At 39.5% G+C, this 22,131-nt stretch overlaps 1 protein-coding gene across 3 annotated transcripts; it reads right to left on the reverse strand.

Annotated features, from left to right (window-relative positions):
• Positions 1-2,566: 2,566 nt before the first annotated feature.
• Positions 2,567-21,026, reverse strand: SCRN2 (secernin 2). Of its 3 annotated transcripts, none has more exons than XM_039333235.1 (8): positions 20,883-21,026; positions 19,198-19,386; positions 18,421-18,602; positions 13,614-13,813; positions 10,874-11,089; positions 9,999-10,164; positions 7,488-7,668; positions 2,567-5,888 (listed from the first exon to the last, which is right to left on the reverse strand). In XM_039333235.1, exons 2-8 carry the CDS (start codon positions 19,369-19,371, stop codon positions 5,730-5,732), a joined length of 1,278 nt encoding a protein of 425 aa, XP_039189169.1. In that variant the 5' UTR covers positions 19,372-19,386; positions 20,883-21,026; the 3' UTR covers positions 2,567-5,729. The 3 variants fall into 3 exon arrangements, with proteins under 3 accessions (XP_039189169.1, XP_039189170.1, XP_039189171.1); XM_039333236.1 differs by lacking the exon at positions 20,883-21,026 and adding an exon at positions 20,348-20,485; XM_039333237.1 differs by lacking the exon at positions 19,198-19,386.
• Positions 21,027-22,131: the final 1,105 nt, after the last annotated feature.

Here is a 22,131-nt window from a genome sequence, read left to right on the forward strand (position 1 = left end):
AAATTATTTTTAGTCTCATAATTTAAAACAATTATTTCTTGAATTAATTTCAACATGGAAAGAATTTCTTTCTGAAGTCATTTACATTTTCTTGTTTATTATCCATGTTTTTCCCAAAGAGAAATAGTCCAGAAGCAACTGTCCCACTGTTTCTTAATATTTCTTGATAATTCTTGAAACTAAAAGTAAGGCAATATTTGTAATCCAGGCTTGCCAATTTAGAATGGTTTATTGTCCCCTTCATACAGATAAAACAGCCCAAGGATTTTTTTCCCTTTTTCCCAGCTGCAGTCTGCAAAAGTGAAAGTTTCTAGGAACAACAAAGAGCCTTATTTATGTCCGGGCTTCTTGCCAAATTGTAATGCTAAGGTTCACCATTAACATCCATGTTCCAGCTTTTAAATCCAAATCTATTTCACCAACTTATCATATATCTTTTCGAATATAAAGTCTTAAAAATACTTTTAGTCCCCAATATTTGTCAAAACTATGTCTCTATATTAAATCCAAATTAATCTTATAGTTTTCTCTAATTTTCCCCCGAAGAAAGTTATTTGCCGCTTCTTTTTTCCTGAGAGAACGGGGTGGAAATTCCCCTTCTCTCTATCATATGGGGGATTCTTTGCTTTGGGAGTTCTTTTTTCCAGGAAAAAGTTTTAAAGTTATAAAGAGAGGATCCTTCTCACCCAGTTCCATCCGTATTGTTCAGAAATTACTAGTCAGTACTTATCTTGGGTTTTTGGTGGCTTCGGGCTGGCCGCATAAATGTGGCCACTCTTTCTTCTGCCGGTTTGAAGGGCTTCCTCAGATCAAACAGAAGGGCTGCCGTCCCTCTGCAATCAACAACGGTCCCCTTTGTTGCCTCTCCAGGACGACTTTAGACCCTTTTTAGGGTCCCCAGCAGAGCAAAATCGGATGTGGAAAATGGAGCCCCGATTTCCTCTGGCCGTCATGCTACGACATCTAACCCGGAAGTCTCCCTAGTCCTATTCCTTTGCAACATGATCCCATCTCTTGCAGCATCAGCTGTAGGAGCCACAGTGACATCACATGTATTCTGGTGTCATTACACAAAAGACATAAATAATTCATTGAATGTACACAATTATGCCATAATGGATGTGATGTGTCCAAAAGATTCCCATGGCTTTAGTTTCCCAAAACTGATACTGTAAATGCTATCCCTGTCCTTGATATTTATGAGTCCCCAGATGTCACACAGATTATACATAGGACTTCAAAAGGCTACTTCAGTTTAGTGAACAAACCCCAAGGAAGTTTCACATAACTAGAACTAAATGCTTCTATTGGTTTATCTACAGAGATGTTCTATTTTTAGTTATATTTTTTTAATTTTTTCTTACCCTAACCTATTTTTTAATTATAACACAATCCCAAAGTGATGATACAAAAAACCACCATCACTTTGTAAGAAATTAATTAAACTTATTTTGCAATAAAAGTGTCCTTAAAATTCCCAAATAGTTAAAACTCATTGCACCAGATACAAATCTTGTATTTATGCCAATGGCTGTAATTTCCAGAACTTAGTACATAATTGCAATGTAAGGGCACTACCATTATAATTTTCATTTCCCCATGACCCAGCAACATAAAGGCAATAAATAATCTTTTCCTTAAATCAACCACACAGCCAGAGGACTGGAAGGTAACCAAATGTGATACCAATCTTTAAAAGAAATCCAGGGAGATCCCATCAATTATGTCTGTCATGTAACATCTGTTCCAGGCAAACTGGTAGGCATGTAATTAAAGAAAAACAATTAAGCAATAAATAATCTGACACATAGAAAAAAATCTTGCTGAAGGAAAATCTGCAGATTCCACAGATAAAACCTGTTTCACAAACCTTCTAGAGTTGACAGTTTCAACAACACTTATGAAAAGCTGAGTAAATTTAGCAGATGTGGGATCTACCGTTTTATGGACTGCAAATTAAAGGCAGAAAGAAATGAGTAGGAATAAATGGAGATGAAGTTTTTCAAGGATCTGTTTTGGGACTAGTGCTATTTAACTTCTTTACAAATGAAAGGCTTTTGAGTTAGGGGTAAACATAAACACGGTGTTATGGTTCCGACAGACAGAGAGAAATAAAGCAGAGCTCCGAGGCTTGGAATTCCTCAAAGAACATGTTTATTGATACAAAGTATTGGCACTTCAAAAGTGAAACCAAGTCTGAAGAGATGCATAACAATTCCCCAATACAAAGTTTAAAAAATCCCATTCCTAGGGCTATGCAAGCAACTAAGTTTTCTCACAGTTTGTTGGCGGGCATTTCATAAAACGCCCAGTCCGCAGTATCAGGAGCAGCTGATGACCTTGGTTCCCATGAGAGAAAGTCTGAGAGATAAAGTCTGTTTTGTCTAGCGCAACACCTGGCAACCCCCCTCCCTCCATGCTATGTGTCAGCTAGAATGGAGAAGGAAAAAATGGCTGCAGCCATGATCATTCCAAAGTTGATACATGGTATATTTAAATAAATGTAAATAAGTGTGTCATGGTTCCGATAGATGAGACCAACTAGAACAGAACTACAAGGCTTAAGTTTTCCTTTAAGAACATGTTTATTGGCTGCAAAGTATCAGCACGATCAAAAGTGAAACCAATAATAAAGTTCCCTCCAAACAGTTACAGTATTACAAAGTTAAACTTCCAACCCCAGTACTACGTTCCCCAATAGAATAATTTGGCGGGCTTTTTAACATTAGGCTCAGCGCCCAATCTAACGAACAGAAATGGCCTTGGTTCCCACAGGACAGAGAATTGTTTAAGTTAGCACAAAAATGCCACACCCTCCTCCCAGTCTGGTGGCAATCAAAAACAAGTTAAAATGGCTTCATTCAGGTTTGTTGTAGAGTTTTTTGAGGATGCTTATCGTAAAGCATTTTTATCAACTGATCTGCCTTGACATCTGTACTTTTCACCCAGATTGCCTCTGACAATGGATATCCCTTCCACTGTACTAAGTACTAATTTTCTCTTCTATAACCTAGAGTCAAGGATTTGTTTAATTTCCTAATGAGTTTCCCACTCAACCAAAAGAGGACTAGGTGCTTTCTTAGGAATTGGTCTTAATGATGACTCTCTGAAAGGTTTTAGCAATTTCAATGAAAAACAGGATAAAATTTCCCCAACAAGCGAGGAAGTTTTAACTCCACTGTCACAGGATTTATAATCCTAACTATAGGAAAAGAACAAAGAAATTTCAATTCCAATTTCTTGCTAGGTAATTTAAGTCTTAAATATTTAATTGAAAGATAGACTTTCTCCCCTACCCTGAGAGGACCACTTCTTATTGGCCTGTTCCTTGTATATTTTTGCAAACTTGTGTTAGAAGCTTTTTAACATTAGTCCAAACAGTCTGCCATGATGTCACTCACTGATCTAAAGTTTGTGAGGCAGATGGATCTTGGGGGTATTCAGGCATAGGAACGAACTCTCTGCCGGTGGCTATTTTAAATGGAGTATGTCCAGTACAACTGTGCACGGTATTATTGTAAGCCACTTCAGCAAAAGGCAGGAGGTTAGCCCAGTCAGTCTGTTGATAGTCAACCTAGCATCTGATATATTGTTCCACCATTGTGTTAACTTGTTCAGCTGATCCATTTGTGTTCAGATGAAAAGCCATCAAAAGTCCTTGAGTGGACTCAGTTAGCTTGAGAAAGTCTCTCCAAAACCTCACAGTAAATTGAACTCTCCTGTCTGATATAATCATCTTTGGAGCACCATGGAGGAGGTATATATGTTTCAGAAACATCTTGGTTAACCTCTTTGCAGAGGGGAACCCTGAGCAGGCTATAAAGTGAGCCTGCTTTGAAAAGAGATCAATGGCAGTCCATATTACTGTATTTCCCCAACTTTCCAGTAACTCAATAATAAATTCCATAGCTATCTCCTCCCAGAGCTGAGAGGGGTCTGCTACTTGCTGCACCAATTCCGGTCGCTTTTTCATGGCAGCACAAGTAGCACAGTTTTTACGTAGCTTTCAATATCCTTTTTTATCCCTAGCCACCAAAATTACCTCCAGACCAAATGCAATGTCTTTAGAAACCCAAAACAGTTGGCTTGCTTAGCGTTGTGACTGCGTTGAAGCGCCTGGACTCTGAGTATATTGGGCAGGTACAATTTAGGCTAAACCATCCCATTAGGTCAGTAGGGTCTTATTCACCTGGAACCAAGCATCAGTTTTTAGCTCTTCCCTAAGTTCTGTTTGTCAAAGAGTTATCTGGCTCGGTAGACTGTGTGAGCATCTGGCCCTTAGTTGCAACTTGTGACACTGATTGTGGCAATGGAATAATAGAACTTTAGTCTTGATTTAATGTCATAGTTCCAATAGAACTAGAAGGCTTAAGTTTTCCTTTAAGAGCATGTTTATTGGCTACAAGTATCAGCATAGTCAAAAGTGAAATCAAAACTAAAGTTACAGTATTACAAAGTTAAGTTTTCCACCCCAGTACTATGCAATCAATTACGTTTCCCAATAGAATAATTTGGCTTTCTTTTTTACCATTAGGCTCAGCCCCCAAGCTAATGAACAGAAAATGACCTTGGTTCCCATAGGACAGAGAATTGTTTAGACTAGCTCAAAAATGCCACCACTCTCCTCCCAGTCTGGTGGCAACCGAAAATGAGCCAAAATGGCTTCATTCAGGTTCATTGCAGAGTTGAGAACAGGAACAGAAGTCACTTTGCCCTAAAGCTCAAGAGTTGAGAATCATCTGAAAACAAATATTCCTTTCAGTAAGGAAACAAAAATTAATAAAATAAAGAAACCCTAGCTTTGTAATTAATTACAAAGGAGTCAGCTTCTCTAAACAGAAAATGGGATGTTTTTTTTTTTTTTATCCAAATGATACCACGAGGAATAAAGAGAGACTTATTTCTAGACATAGAAACTCTGTTATGGAAACCTGCTTGGCACAAAAAAAAGCCAGAATAAGACTTAAAAATGACTTTTAAAACTGTTTGTAATGGATTAAAAAGGCTGTTTAGACACGGACTGATCTAAGTTTAAGACTTAGACCTATAACTGAGAAGGAAAACTTTTGTTTAGTAGAATAAATATGTGAAATAGAGTAAGATTATATTTTTTGAATTAATATGTTTATTCTATGTATGATAATTATTCTGTAATATCATGCTATGAAATGAGGGAAATTGGGGATACCCGAAGCATAAATATTAGGCCTATGTATGGTTAAATTGAAATATGGTATCTAGAATTTTGTAAAGTTTAAATACAGGACTGGGATTTATATAGTTAAATAGTTATCGATAATTTTATTGATTGATTGAACTTTATTAGAAATGTAGTAATCTGAATATGGTTTTTGATTTGTAGGAATTAGAGGGGGATTCTTTAATGAGTTAACTTGAGTTATATATAAATGTTTTGGTTTTTTGGATAATTGATTACCCAATCACCACGTTGCTTCCTAAGCACTTTGTTGTAAAAACTGAAAAATTTAATAAAACTTGTTTTATATAAAAAAGAAACCCTAGCTTTGTTCCAGTTTCATCTATACAACTAAGAGAAGAAATAAATTCAGCTTTTTACTCCTACTGACATGTCACCCAGAGATCATGATCTGCTTTTAGATTAGCTCAGAACCCTTTATAGGCATACCCTAAAAGAAGAAAAAATTTTTTAGACAATCTGTCAAAAGCACAAGGATTAAAACTCAACCCACCTGGCCATTAAGTCTATATCACCTATACAGTTGGAGTTCTGCATCCACAGAATTGCAAAAGAGGCCAGCCAACTCTTGGGGTTTCACAGTGACAGAGCCTGTTGACACATTTTTCACACTTTCCAGAACTTGCTGCTGAAATGTTTTCATAGCCTCCTGTAGTTTCTGATGCTCAAACTGGAAATGAAGGACAGAAAGATGATATATGAACAGAGATTCATAAGATGCTGTTTTTAATTACAGCATTGCTTTGCCTGATGAAAATTAAAGCAGATGAACTCCAAAACCTAAAAGATGGCAAAAAATGTCAGGAGAATGTAATACGCTACAGGGAGTGGGGCTAAATCCTCATCCATACTAATTTAAAGTCTCAAGGTGAAACACAGAAAACAACAGAATGGAAGGTAAACAAACTAAAAATAATAGACATTAGAAAGAAAAGCAATACTAAGCAAATTACAAAGCTTACTTTAATTCATCATCATCTCTACTTCTAAGTATTCCCTCCTGGTCTAATGTTCAGAATTTTATCAAGAAGGAAAAAAACTTATTTAGCTTTTTCTGATCAGCTTAGCTCAGATATGTCAAACACAAGGCCCAGGGGTCGGATGCGGCCCGCAAAGTGGTTTCATGTGGCCCGCAAAGCCATCCTGGAAACAGTGAGGGAACGGCCCCCGCTGCCTTGGCCCTGGCCCAGGCTGGCTGGCAGCCAATGTACAATTTTGTGGTGGCCATCTATACTGAAACGCATTCAGTCTTAGCTCCACAAGGCCGTCTAGAAGCAGTGAGGAACCAGCCCCTGCCGCATCAGCCCTGTCCCCTGGGTGCATGCTGGGGAAGTGTCACCCTTTGTGAGGAATGACAAAATGGACCATTCCTTGGTGCTTGCCCTGGTCCCAGTCCCTTCTGCCCGAGACCCTCAGGTCTGTCCCACTCCTGCCCAGGCCCCCACAGGCACCCTTGACGCGAACGATGTAGAGCTGGCCATGCTCACCCAGTAGGCCACACCCACTCCATCCACGCCCACCCAGTAGGCCGTACCCATCCTGGCTACACCCCCCCCCGTCGCCCCGAGGACAACCGCAATGCTGATGCGGCCCTCAATGAAATTGAGTTTGATACCCCTGGTTTAGCTGGTGGTATTTTCTAATGGAAACATAAGGTTTTTAAGGTATTTGAGAGAAAAGGGAGCAATTTCAGAGATGGTTCCTTTTAAATTTCTCAATAGTGCCTAAAGCCATTTAAGGACAGCTTCAGTTGTAAATGGACAATGAGTAAATGGACAATGAGCTAGAAGCAGAAGCATGTGAACAGTTCTCTGGAAACAGCTAGCATGTTATCCTAACACCAGGGCCAAAAGGCTTGTGTTTGTGGATTGGCTGTTGTAACTAGAATATCAGATTGCTTATGTCAGACTAAATTTGTTAGTCTTGAAGGCAGCTATAAAGAGGTCCACACATGTTCCACCATGACTTCCATATCTATTCTCCAAGCTATTTGAAGCAAATTATCAAAAACAAAGATGGGGTTGTGAAAGATCATTTGGTCAAAGCTCAATGCTAGTTCTACAAAGCATGATGCAATACCCAGTCTCTGCTTAAATGTACCCAATAGAGGAGCATTCCAGGGCCCTCTGTTTCACAACCCATCCGTTCTTACCTTTTCTCTCTAGCTAACATTTGAATTCCTGTCAATTCCATCTATAGTAGCTTCTAAGAGAGGTAAAGCCTGACAATTTAAAGCTGTGAGGTCTGCAGGAAATAAATGGAAGTTCACCTGATTAGAATCCATGACTTCCAGGGCTAATTGATGTTGCTTGTAGAGATCGTGTCGACGGTCCACTCGACTCTGAAATCTTGGAGTCTCCTTAATGGGGTCTTTTTCACCAAAACTTGGTGATTTCACCTGAGGGAAGGAAGTAACATTGGGAACAAAGACAAATGGTTTGAAGATAGACCTGCCAAGAAGAGAAAAAGAAAGTCATTAGTGTGATATTCAAAAATCAGGCACTCTTATTAATTTAATTTAACATTTTAAAATCCTTAAAGCATGATCAGGGAGCAAGAACAGGGGAAAAAAAAGACTAACAGCAGTACAATCCAGCCAGTCCTTGAGTTACAGTGCATGACTCGAGTTATGTAATTCAAACTTCAAGTGAAAGACAGTCACTCTTTTTCACACATGTGCAGCATACAATCTGAAGAACATAAAAAATGGCTTAAGGCTAGAAAAGGTGAACAGCATCTGCTCCTACATTTGCCTGATTCCTGTCAACTGAAGCCAGAAATAATGAAGGACATGCTGCTCAGGTATATTTTGCATCTATTGAAACTTCAAGAGGACTGTTATGAAAAGCCGAGGTTGGTAAGAAGAGATTTAGGTTTGTTCTCAGGTAACTGGGAAAACTGTTTTATACAGTGATAAGGTTAACATAATTTTCAAAACAATCCATGGGTGCATCAAAAGAGCTGGCATCTGCTTTACTGCATCAAAAAAGCACAAGAAAGAAAATCAGACACTAGCTGCTTTAAATTGCCTTTGGAAATATGACTCATTTGAAAGTAAAAATACTTGCTCAAATTTGTGTACTGGCCCTTTTTTTCCTAATAAATCTTACAAATCTGAGCTCAGAGAGATTCATTTCTTAGATGCATTGTTTCCAGTCCTAATTGCTATGAGATGTCTAACATTAACAAAGTCACAAAGGTATCTCAGTAACTACAGGTAGTCCTCAACTTACGACCACAATTGAGCCCAAAATTTCTGTTACTAAGTGAAACATTTATTAAGTGAATTTTGCCCCAATTTGCAAGTTTTCTTGCGACAGTTAAGTAAATCACTTCAGTTGGTAAATTAATAACACAGTTGTTTACTGGTTTCCCCATTGACTTGCTTATCAGAAGGTCACAAAAAGTGATCACGTGACCCCTGAACATGGAAACCATCACAAATATGAGCCAGATGCCAAGCATCTGAATTTTGATCATGTGACCATGATCAACAGGGGATGCTGCAACAGCCTTAAGTGTGAAAAACGGTCATAAATCACTTTTTTCAGTGATGATGTAACTTTGAATAGTCACTAAATGCATTGTTTTAAGTCGAGGACTTCCTGTAGTTTTATATAACATGCTGACATTGTGTCATCTTAGCTTACCATGGTGGCAGATAAATATTGTCCCAATTATAAAATAGCATTCTCCTGGCATAATTTTGCACATTTCATTGACAGTGTGATTTCTGATGGGAGACAGGGATCTGCCCATCTTCTTCTGGCCACTTTAGGTTATTGGAGAAATAACTCTCTTGCCCTCTCCTGTTTGGGGGCACTGCCTTCTACGGATACCAGGATTTGCTTATGTATTTTCTGACCAACACTTTCCAAAGCATATGCTGGGCTTCATGCAACCTCCTAATATACATAGGTTAAGTATTATTAAGAACTGTTTTGAAAGCATAGATTTAAAAAACAGAGGGCTAGCATAGAAGAATAATTTAAACTGGGGCAAAAAATACAAAACAAAAACAAAACCTGGGTCTGCCAGGTGTGCATTGTTGGTTTTGTTCTCAATGAGTCCATTATAGCTTTTGTCTGCCTCTATCAATAGTATTTTATACAGTTCTGCTTTTTACTGTTCTTTTTATTTGGGGGTGGGAATTTTTTTTTTACTATTCTATAGGCTGGTTCTGGATGCTGCGAGCCACTATCCTTCACTGCCATTCCCATGCAGGAGTGCTTGAAAACAGAGCTTGCTTACTGCTGCTTGCTCCTGCATCATCCGGTGTTCTTGGGTGTAACCTGTCAGCCATGCTATTTTTTGGACATATGCTTAATGCTCATTCAGAAGAGTATAAGCTTAATATTACAAATAGCCAGATAAATAACAGTTACAGAACACTTCCATGAGTACAAACTGTTAAGTTGGACAAATTGACTAATAGCCACACTAAGTACATGACTATGCTCACCCATCTCCAGCTTACTCCATGTTAAACAGAAGGACTGTTGTTCCCACTAGTTGGTGACATGAGATGGAAGAGAACAAAGTCTTCCTTATCCACCAATCCCCAATTATTTTCCTTAATTTGTTTGCACCATATTAAAACAGAAGGAAGAGCCTCACTTGTTAGCTTTGCTACCAAGACAGAAGAATAATCTGCAATAACGGCAACAGAATTTATGTAGTAATGGCATCAACATATTTTTTACATCTTGTAAATAGAAGGAAAGTCCGGCTTTGCCCTATGTGTGCAGTTGGAGACTCATTAAACAAAACTGCTGCTCACCTAGAAGGATCTGGAGTGGCAGTAAAAAAATGGACACAAGGTAGAAGAGGATCTTGAGGGAGAACGGATACCATACTTCCTGTGGTACAGAAACCTTCAGAATCAACACAGATCCCACTGGCTTTGTCACTTAAAATGGACATAATTGTTTCAGCAGTAATCTGTCCTACAATGAAAAAGAATGTTACATGAATATCAAAGAGGAGAGAACAACAATTGTCCCATCATTTTAATTTTTAAAATATTTTTTACATTTGTTAAAATTCATAGGTACCCTGAAAAGAAGATACCATTAGTAAAGGCACCATGGTAGATTTGGAGAACAATTCATGGAGGCATTGAAGAAAGCAGACAGAAAGAGATGGATGGGACACAATTTGCAAACAACAACAACAACAACAACCCTCTAGCTGCACTGGACTTCATATTATGTTCAAACACACAAAATTTTAACTCCCGGAATTACCAGTCACAGTAGCCAATGTTAAAAATAGAAGCTGGAAGATAACAAATTAGAAAAAGCTGCTCTGCGCTATACCAGTATAGTACATTTCTGCTAAACTGGGATCGAATGAATTAGATGATGCTAAAGCATTTTTCCATTAATGTGGTGCCCATCAGATGTGTTGGACTTCAGTTCCCCAGAATTTGTTATGCTGGGAATTCTCTGAAATCTCACACATTGAGGGTACCAGAAACTGCATTTGAACCTAGACTGATTCAATCAGTATTCTAGGAGCTGAAGAACTGGAGCGCAAGTTTGGGAACGGTTGCTTGAAGAAATCCCTAAGCAGCAGGACACCATTCCTTCAGATCCCCATTCCATATGAGTTTGACCTCCAGTGCCCTTTTCTTCATATCTTTTGAAAGCCCACCTGAGTATTGATGCAGCAGCTTCTGGCCAACACAATACCGAGCTTTGGCTGCCTCCATGCGGACAGGCTGATGGATCAGTGAAAATACTTCTGTGAAATTGAACTCTCCTTGACCATTCCACCATCCTTGCTCTTGAGCATGTTGTCTTAGACTCATATGTTCACTGGTAATGTCGGTACCAATAGTTAACTGGTTGGAAATGTTTCTGGCCCCTTCTGGGTGGTTGGAGGAAAGAAAATACTGTTTACTAAAACATTAGAATTTGCTCTACTGCTGGCATAGTCTTTTTTATAGGAGAAGTTCTGATAGCCTTCTTTAGAAAAGGCATTCTCTTTTCTCCTCATCTCACACACTTATAGCACTTAGATCTATATACCGCTTCACAGTGCTTTACAGCTCTCTCTAAGCAGTTTACAGAGTCGGCATACTGAGCCCTGTCAAGATTGAACTCCAGGCTGTGGACAGAGTCAGCCTGAAAATGCTAAACATTAACCACTGTACTATTAGGGCTCCATGGCATTTTTCATTTTTTTCAATAGCCTCACTTGGACTACATGTACTCCTCGACTTATGACCATGACTGGGACTGGAATTACAGTTACTAAGTGATGCATTTGTTGAGCAAGTCATCACATGACTGGACCTAATTTTACCATGGTCATTAAGCAAATCAGGCTTCCCCAAATGATTTTACTTGCTAGCTTCAAAAATCAATAAAGGCATGGTGAGTTTCTTCTAAGCAGTTTCCTTTATTGTTTCTCAACTATAGGCAGAAATCTTGCCAAATTAAAGCAAAGTATTTGCATTATTAAAAATCTCCCTGAGGATTTCTAGGAGGAGCTGTTTTGACCTTCTTCCTCCCAACTAACTATCTAAACTTTGCTGTCTCTTGCTCCTCTGGAATGCAGCTCCTCCCACTTGGGAATCTGGACTGCTTTCCACCATATCCCGGTGGGAAGGTTGAAAATCGCAATCACATGATTGCATGCCTGTGCAACCATTGTAAATGTGAACAGATTGTCAAGCACCCAAACTGTGACCAAGTGACCATGGAGGAAGATATCTGACAGTCGAAATTTTGAGGTCAGATTGTAAGTCACTTTTGTGAAACCGTTGTTAAACAAATGATCATAAATTGAGGATTACCTATAAATGCTATTCCCTGATCTTCCAGATCAACAATCTGTAAAGCTAATGACAGCTGGACTCCAGTAACATTTTGGATTACAGCCTGAACAAATGCCTAAGCAGCTTATACGGATAGGAAAAGTTGTTTTCCATTATATTCTACCACTTTGAAATCTCACGTTCAAGTAGCAGAAAGGCCCAAAAGAAAGCAGAAAAATAGTTATGAAGGATATAAATCAATCAGGCCAATTCTTGGAAGAGCATTCTTAAAAATACTGGAATCTCCCAGGGAAGATCCAACACACGACATCCTTTATAACAGTGGTTCTCAACCTTTTTAATGCCGCGACCCCCAACCGGTCGTAAGTCGAGGACTACTCAACCAGTCATAAGTCGAGGACTACTCAACTGATGCAGCACCATTTGCAGAATGGGACTTTTGGCGGGCTCAGCAGGGCAGAGACAGCCTGGACAATTCCTATTAGCTTTTGAAAGCCAATAGAATTAGACTCTATTCAAGAGAGTCTATTCTATTGGCTTTCAAAAGCCAATAGAATAAAAGGGAGTAGCACAGCTAAGGAAAAGGGGGAAAAAATGGTGGACTGCGTTGTTTGGCGACCCCCGTGAAATGGTCATTCAACCCCAAATGGGGTCTCGACCCACAGGTTGAGAACCACTGCTTTATAATCAAAGGATATATCGTATCTCATATATATATCTGATAAAAAAGACAGCAATCTTAACTCATCTTTATGGTAGCTTGCCAGGCAACTCATACAAGCATATTTTCAACTGAGGAGGTTAACTTTTTGTTAGTGGAATATAGAAGTAAACCATGGAAGGGATCAAAGTAGAATGAGGATAAGAAATGGACAGATGACATCTCATAGATGGGTAAAGCAGGATTTGTTTGTCTCTGTGTGAAGGGATATTTGGATTTTCCCTTAAGTTTTAAATTTTAAATAATTTTCCTTCTTGAAATGCAGGAAGTCACAGTACAAATTTGACAACTGTGCTGAGGAATGTTTGTAATTCTGTCAGATTGAGCCCTAGGACTGCATAAGCAGTTCTGCACAATTCTCAATTTTCAAGAAGCTTGCTGAGGATTTAAAAAGTCCCATGGCCCAGGAAAAATGTTTTAACCTAGGAAATGAATGCCAAATTATAGCAGAAAAAGCCAGTTTTGGCAAAGAGCAGGCATAAATTTTACAACCTAAATTTATGGTTACTCAGAAATAAGGCCACTGAATGAAATGAAACTTGCTCTCACATAAACAAGAAGTGTATAGTTAAAATATGTTTTCTTTGATATCATTATTAAATTTATATTTGTTTCAGGTCAAATAGGGTGGTGGATGGGGTTTGTACATTTCTGTTTTCTAACCTTACTGGAAATGTTCAACACTTAAAACGCTATAATTCAAGGTTGAACCATGTGTTCCAACTCAAAATGGAGCTGTTTGGCGTTCAAATAATTCCTAATAGTTAGAACAAGATAAGGATATTTCTGATGAGATTGAAATATCATATTTTAAATTCAAAATCCTTTGCACCCTTCTAATGTGTTATAGTACATTCTTTATTTAAAAAACAAGTAAGCCAAATGCCCACCTTGGATCCTCTGAGCCACCCAAAACCGTCCCGCTGTTTCCAACACCCAGGCTTCAGTACGGTCCGCCAGGAGGAAGGTATTATGATAGACAAAAGGAGTTGGTGCCTCCTTGCAGCTGCCCCCTTGGCCATAGCTTTCCAAAAGGGCTGTTATGACTTGGACTGCTTCAGCGGCACTACTGCCCCTCTCCAGACCCAGTCTGAAATATAGCACTCATTGCTATTAGTATCTCAAGTGTGTTTATCAAATGCTTAATTAATATATTAATTTATATTCTTAAAAAGCAACCTATTATTTCAATGTATACGATAAAGGGTCTTTGAGGGGAAGGAGGAAGATAGGACCATGATAGAATGTCAATGGGATATAAATTTGTTCAATAGATTAAGAGCAGCAGTATTTTAATCTTTTCTTAGTTCGCATTGTTGAGGAATAGAGACCATCCCTTGCATTCTATAGCAACCCTACATCTTAAAATATCTTCCAAAACCAATTTGGCTTTAATCAGACTAGAGACTTCTTCAAATTGGCATTAGCTCTTGGTGACATCAGGGATATAGTTATAGGGTTTCTTGTCAAGTATGCTCTGCCTTGTTTCTTGATTTAAAAAAAAAAATCCCTTAGCCTACAGCCTTAGATTTCTTAGTGGCCCTTCATCTGAGAACAAATCAGAGATGATTCTACTTTGGTTTGAGAAAACTCAACTAGGTTTGGCTAGTTGCTAGTCTAAAATTGATTAAATTAAATTGAAATTAACTAAGGAAATATGCATGGATGCAAACTGATGTAATTCTGAACAATTACAGTTACTATTAAAATAATAACAATTAATGGAGAGCCAGCTTAGTACAGTGGTTAAGGTGTGGCCTAGAAACCTGGAAACTTGGGAAAAAATGGCAGATGAAAGACAGCTCTTCAAAAGGCTGACAGAGCTGCCAACTGCAGCTAAGAATAAGAAGCCAATAAGTAGATCAAGACCTTCAACCCTCTCTGAAGAAGGAAGGAAGGAAGGAAGGAAGGAAGGAAGGAAGGAAGGAAGGAAGGAAGGAAGGAAGGAAGGAAGATTGCTCACATTTCTCTCCATACAGTTGCTCCTTGTGAGGAGGATGCAAAGGACACTGAATTTGCCATTCTTGCTCCAGCTGCAATTGGAGACTTCAAAGGACACTAAATTTGCATTTCCTTTGCTAACCATCTTTGGAAAGTGCCTATTAACTGCTTTAAAGAAGTTAAATACTTTCAAAATGAGTGAATTCCCTCAATCCTTAATATTAAGATTTTGAAATCAATTTTAAAGAATAAATGCATTTTCATGGGAAAGAAAAAATATTTTCAATATTGGAGATGTAACAAGATAAACAATTATAATGGATTTGAGACTTTGTGGAGGAATTGTTGAAGGACTTCGATCTGACTTCAACATATCAGTTATTGTGTGCTTTTTGAATATTCTGTTCCCAGAAGAAACTGTTAAACCAATAGATGCTACTACAGAAAAATATTTGGAACAGAACTTATCTGACATGATTATAAAGAACAAAATAAACAAGAATCTTTCACTGGATATCTCCCCCCCAAAAAACCCCGAATGAGGCTCTAAAAATTAAGAAATAAAAATGCTAATTCAAGAGAATAATTTGAATGTCTGTCTTTCTGGATTCTTAAAGAGGCTTGTTGAAGTTTTGAAGGAATTCAAGACAAGGGTCAGTAATCATTTGAATGAATTAAGGAACAAGATAATTTTATGCAAAAGGAAGGAACATAAAGTTGGTTTATTTGATCAGACTTAAAATGGGACATGTTATTTTGGGAGGTTCATTCTGGACCTCTGACATCTAAATTGGTAAGGATATTGGATATTGGATTTGCTTACAATTAAGAGCTATGGAATGATTTTTATATTTTTTAAATAATGTGATTATTTCAGAGCTCTATTTGGACTTTTGGTGATATCCAGTTTTGAAAAGATGCTGTTTACTGGACTTACATATAGTTAAGAGTTGAGTTATGGGGTGAAGAGTTTTAAATCTGTTAACTAAGATGTGGAGAGATGGTAAAATTGCTTATACTTGACCTATTGAGAGTGGTAAATCGCTTTCTTGAGTTTTTCCTTTTCTTTTTTTTTCTTGCACTTTTTATTCTTTTTTCCTATTTCTTTTTTGTTTGTATTATTTTTTATTATTATAATTATAACTTTTAATAAAAACTCAGGAGGCTCTGAGTTCTAAATCAGGACTTTTCAATCTTTTCACCTATTGCACCACTTTTAGAATAAGGCAATATCCGAGTACCACCAGCCACCTAGCAAGGTATCAAAAACCTGATGACCCAAAAAAAAGGAAAAAAATGATAAAGTACATGTAGTCCTCGACTTAAACAATTTGCTTAGTGACTGTTCGAAGTTACAGCGGCACTGAAAAAAGTGACTTACGACCATTTTTCACACTTATGACTGTTGCAGCATCCCAGGGTCATGTGATCACCTTTTACAACTTTTTGACAAGCAAAGTCAAGGGCCAGGGGTGTGTGGCCAGATCGTCACTCAGGTTGCGGGGCTCCTGTGGGAGGTGCAGGCGGGACTGTGGGAGATCCATGAGTCTTTGGTGGAGGGGGGTGGGACTGGGGTGGGTGCCTTCCCTCCCTCTCATTGTCCCTTCCTTCCTTCTCTCCCTTTAATTGTCCCTCCCTCCCTTCCTTCCTCCTTGCCCTCCCTCCCTCCATGCCCAGGAAGAAACAAGGGGAGCGGGACAGGCTGCCAGTACGGCTGGTGGCTGTTCTACGAGTGGCCATGGTTTGAAAGTCCACTGTAAATTGTTGGACAAGAGTCGCATAGCGTTAAGAGGAGAGTGGCGGAAGGTATTTGTAATGAGGGAGAAAAACAGACATCCCTGAAGAAGATCAGCAAATGGCCCTCGCCTTCTTAACACATCCGTGGACTCCAGGGGAGGGGATACTGCAAATGGCTTGAAAGTCCACATTACCTGCACTACTCCATCCAGATCCCAGCCTGGTTTCGGCAGGCAGCCTCACGGTCTTCTCACTGCATGGAGTGGCCTGGTGAGGCAAATTGGCGGCACGCCGAATCTGCCTGTGCGTGCACAGAGGCAGAACTAAGTGCATGCACCTGGCACCTGTCGTCTGGGTAAAAGGGAAGCGCTAAGAATGCAGTCAGCCTGCGTGGCAAAAAAGTCACCTGGGACAACAGGCGCCAGGTGCATGCACTTGCCTCTGCCTCTGTGCGCGCACAAGGCAGGTTTGGCATGTCCCTCCCTCATTACAAATATCTTCCCGCCATTCTGCTAACGTTGTGCGGCTCCTGTTCAGCAATTTACAGTGGTCTTTTAAGCCATGGCCACCGGCAGCACAATAACTAGCCGCACTGTCAGCCTGTTGCCCTCCCCTTGTCCCTACCTGGGCATGGAGGGAGGGAGGGAGGGAGGGAAGGAAAGGACAAAGAGGGAAGGAAGGAAGGAAGGAAGGAAGGAAGGAAGGAAGGAAGGAAGGAAGGAAGGAAGGAAGGAAGGCCCAGCCTCTCCACATGCTGAGGAGAATGCAGCGCTATCTGCCGAAATTGGGCAGGCCAGGGAGAGGCTGGGCAGCATGGCATAGGTAAAGTGGACTCTCATGCCACGACCCTTCCCCAGCTGCATTCTTACCTGTTTTTTTGCGCGCACCCAGCCTGTTTTTTGTCCTCTCCTCTCTCACCCCTCCTCCTTTTGATCAAGTGACCATGGGGATGCTACAATGGTTGTAAGTAAGAAAAATGGCCATAATTCACTTTTTTCAGTGCTGTTGGAACTTTGAATGGTCATCAAACGAATGGTTGTAAATTGAAGACTACCTGTATTAAGCATATTAGCCAAAAATAATTGAAGAAAGGCAATACTAAAAATAAACTGATCTTGTGCCATGTAAAATTTTATAGATGAAAACTCCACATCTTGAATTGCACCTGACAAATAGTGACATTATATGGACATATCCAACTGTATCCATAACTATCTACACCCTGCATTCTGGGCCAACTGTGGCTTCCAGAAAGATCTTCAGACAACCCATACAGAAGATGTTGCAACAGCCCAGCCAGGAGGTGACTAAAGCATGAGTGATGTCAAGCAAAGCTTCTCAATCCAGGAACACAGGGAGGTGTTTATGAGGAACATAAAGTTAAAGAAAATCCATACATTTTAGAATCAAATTTAGAGAAGGGAAAGAAGAAGCCAAATGTTATAGTTTGTTTCAGATGCTTGAAAATCTCAATTCTTAAGGAAGCAAGAGGCATACTTGTGCATTTATGATACTTGGTGATCATAAATGCACTGCAAGCCTACCACTTCCCTATGCCCCAATCTTTCAGGGTTAGCGCAAACATTTCAAATTTTGAGAAAAAATTCACAATATGGCTGTTAAAAGGATGCAGCTAGTTAAAATACTTATTCTACTGAAATGCCAAATGGCAAAATAATTTGCCTGAAGGAGAAGAAAAGATGGGAAATTGACCCCCCCAAAATACGAACTTACTCCTCTGAACTTACAGTTCAAACACTGTATTTAGAAATCATAGTTAATGTATGAATGTGGCCTTCGCCTGAGTCTGTTTTCCTATCACATCAGTAATAAAGCAGTTTAGTTCTGATGCTTACTTGACAGGAAGACAGAAGCAAAGGCAATATTATCTCATAATTCTCAGTGATGATGCAGCATTGTGGCAAAGAGCCTAAATGATACAGCTATAGAGAGGCAGAAAATGTGCAGGTGTTGGGTGTGGGTTCTACAAATCACACAATACATCACATTGCTTCCTACCTGACAAGATCCATGCCCAGCAAGGCTTCCTCCTCCCCAACTGGCTCTCGACTCCACACACCTTCATTGCCAATGCAGACACCATGTTCATTGGCACCCATTTCAGCTCCCCACAGCCAGGCAGGGCGACTCAGGATCACTGCATGTGTCTTTTCTACCTGATCCACTTCAATATATGTACACTGTGGAGAAAGACAAGGCACAGACATCAGAATTCTGGAGGTTTAATTCTTGCTCTATCTCCAAGCCTGATTTACCATAACATGTAAGTCAAAGTCCCACTAGGAAGAATGAAATTACACACTTTTCTTAGGTCATGAAAACCTCATAAATGTCACAAAATATGTCATGAAGAGCCATGCTAATCTGAGGATGCCTTTACTCTTTTTAAGTGATTAAGCAAACAGCTACTTACTGTGATTAAAAAAAAAATACAAGGGAAGAGCAAGAGCTATTTTATAGGGGTACTATCTTTGGAAACAAAAATACTTTCCTTATATTTAAATGCAACTTTCCTCTCAGGATGAGTGTGTTTTCCTACAAGACTGCTTTGGATGGATCTCATTAATTTTTTTTTTCCTTGATCACATTTGGAATGCGTTGTGTTCTTACCTTATTTGGCGATTTCATGCATCAAAATTGACAAGCGTGTCAATCTATGGTGAATGAATTAAAAGGTTGTGAGCCATGCTTTTATTTGAATTCCTATACCTAGCCAATGAGACTTAAATAACCCTTCCAATCAAACCTTCTCTCCAGTGACAGATCTCAACTCACCTGAACCTTTGTCCCTTTGACATGACATCCAGCTGGAAAATAGACAACCTCCTGAACTTCATCTTTTGGCCGATCTGAATTCTTGCCAAAAATGATCTCTTTGGCAAAAGAGGATGGGGGAAGTGAGACAAAGCAGTCGCAGGAGGATGGTACAGGGGGGTAAAGGCTGGCCATTGTATCTATGTAAAACTAGAAAGAGAAAGTTGAATGTTGCAATTTTCATTTTCTGTTTTTTTTTTTGAACAAAAATCTTTTTTCCTATATTACAGGAGATCATCTCTCCTTCCACAATCAATAAAAATGTAATCAAACCTAACTGATTGGCTTCAGATATTTAAATACCTTGTTTTGTTTGAGAGAAGAAGGAAACCATCACTACCAAAACAGAACAATTGACAATGGCCTTTAGACTAGAATTAGATGGACGTGACATCATGACAACATGTCACTCAAAAACGGTAAGTAAAATACTTTTATATCACAGTAGAGACAATGAGGATGAACCTCTAGCTAGCTTATTGCAACTCATTCTCCACTTAGAACAGCTACATATCCATCCAAAAAAGCAGTCTAAATAAACAGGACCTTTTTAGTAAGGACTCAATTCTTCTTGAACTTCTTGAAATCATGAATTAATTGGCCACAACTGTCCTTAACCTGTAAACCTAACATGTTCCAAACTACAATGTAGGAAAAGTTATTTATATGGAAGGATTTTTAAAAATGGGCATTACTGGGATGTTTTATCTATGCCACGTAGGTTTCATTACATTCCTACAGAGCTTTAAACTAAAGAATATAGATGAGATTATATGAATACATATGTTGGTATTTCCTTTTGAACATTCTTCAAAACCACCTTTTTAAATAGGGTTTGGCACAATTTCTTCCTTTAGTACCAGGAATAAATTATACATTTGTCCAATCTTTCTTTTTGGCCTTTCTTTGTTCTCCTGCTATGATCTCCTGCTCCTTGGGCATCTTCGATTTTGTGCACTGCATCAACAGCAACAATCCCCACTCTGAGGTGACCAAATCCTTCACCCACTGTTTGCAAAAATAAAAAATCCCTCTTTCTATTGTTTATTTCTTTCCTTGTGGAGAATATGCCTAGATACTATATCAAATCTTCCTTTGTAATGCGACGCACCTCCTTTGTTCAGCAGATCCCGTTTAAGGTCTCTCCTTAAAAGTTATGCTGCAACGATAATACAGCCCTCCTTTGAAATTTTACCGCTGTCAAGCTGCCTTCGCACCATAAACGAAGCTACCAACGAGTCAACCACAGTTTAGCCTACTGTCTTGCGCGAACTCAGGTCACATGCTTATTTTTCGGTCCGGAGTCCCGCGAGAACAGAGTAAATTGGATTAAATTAATTAAATTTAATTAATCTCAGGTGTACGTGTCCTGCAATCATACTTTTTGGATTTTCAGTTCCCTTCCTTTTTTTTGCAACTAATGAACAATCCGCTCCATTCGTCTACTTTTGAAATTATGGTTCTTGTTTATTAAGAGATTCCCCTCTCCATTCCATTCATACCTATACAAACTACTGAGATAAAGCAACCAAGCATTACAAAAGTCGTTTCCCGTCTGCTTGTGCTCCCGCCCCTTCCACACCACTCACGGCTTCTTGACTACGTTTTCTCCCAGCCCCAATTCCTCTCTAGCGCTTTCAACTCACCGGAGATCCCTTCAACTCCGGACCCTATGCTTTCTTCGGGCTTTCTGGATCTATCACGGCCCGGGCAACAGGTGAGGGAAATACTTGGCCACGTTGACCATCAAACTGAACTGTCCTGGGATCTGGCCGGAAGCTGCAAAAAGTCTTTTTTTTAAAAAAAAAAAAAGAGAGAGATAATCAGCAAGAGCGACGCCAGGTGGCGCCAGCAAACTATATTCAGTACCAAAACCTTCCCAAACTGGTCCGGCGGGACGTGCTGTTAAGTGCTCTGATTTTTGGATTAAAAGAAAAATTATTTACCCAGAGACTTTTCCAAGCTGCCTGTTTGTAGATATCCTAAACTACAGTCACCGATGAGGGTCAGGGTCTGGCGCTGCAGCTTCAATTATTCTTGATGTTTGAGAAGGCAAATCTCTTGAACAGCTCCGCGGCAAGCGAAGTTGTCCTTGGACTTGGCTTCAGTTCAGATCTATGGGCAAGAGAACTTACGCTCCGTGTAGCAAATGGGCTACCCTGTTGCCCCCCCCCACATCCTTCATTTCCCCTTCAAGGAGATACGTATTGCTTAGCTGTGGAAATCAGCTGTCTGCATTGCCTACCCATTTTTCCTTGGGTATGAAACAGAAGAGTAAAGGTTCTATCTGCACTTGAAGTAGTGGGAGGAGAAAGATTACATCCTTCCACAGAGTGAATGTCAAGCCTTTCAAGGCAGGCCTATTCAGGAAATAGAAACTGCATGAACTCCTGAAACTCCATTGTTGGAGGGCAGTGTTTCTCAGCCACGGCCCCTTGAAGATTTGGGCTGGGGGATTCTGGGAGTTGAAGTCCGCATATTCAAGCAGCCCAGATTCAACAGAATGTTGAAAGCCTGGCACCATTTCTCTCTCTCTCTCTCTCTGATTAATCATGAGTTTTTCCTTCTATTTTTCTGGGCTAAGCTGATGTTTTCATAAAGCTACCATACACAGGGTGCCTAGATTTATAAACTGTTTAGTGACCGAAATTACAGTGGCAATGAAAAAAATGAATTATGATAAGGTGATCAACTGTCCTCCTTTAGGGAGGACAGTCCTCCTTTTGCAAGTTCTGTCCTCCCTCGAAAAGTGTCCTCCTATATGTCCCCCTTTCTGATATTTGAAGACTAATCTGCAGGGCTTTTTTTCTCTCAGAGAACGCTCAGAATGGCGTTCTGGCACCTTTTTTTAATGGTTTTTTTTCAACTTTTGCATGAGCTGTGCTACTCCCCCTA

Source organism: Crotalus tigris, unplaced genomic scaffold, assembly GCF_016545835.1.
Source record: "Crotalus tigris isolate CLP2741 ecotype Arizona unplaced genomic scaffold, ASM1654583v1 scf7180000024472.5447098, whole genome shotgun sequence".
Taxonomy (NCBI): domain Eukaryota; kingdom Metazoa; phylum Chordata; class Lepidosauria; order Squamata; family Viperidae; genus Crotalus; species Crotalus tigris.

Excerpts from the sequence above, each read along its gene's own strand:
- SCRN2 (XM_039333235.1), bottom strand. The coding sequence starts at position 19,371 with ATGGCCAGCCTTTACCCCCCTGTACCATCCTCCTGCGACTGCTTTGTC. Across the intron at positions 10,165-10,873 it reads GCTGCTGCATCAATACTCAG|GACAGATTACTGCTGAAACA; the intron begins GTGGGCTTTCAA and ends TTTTCATTGTAG. Across the intron at positions 5,889-7,487 it reads AAGTCATGGATTCTAATCAG|TTTGAGCATCAGAAACTACA; the intron begins GTGAACTTCCAT and ends CTTCATTTCCAG.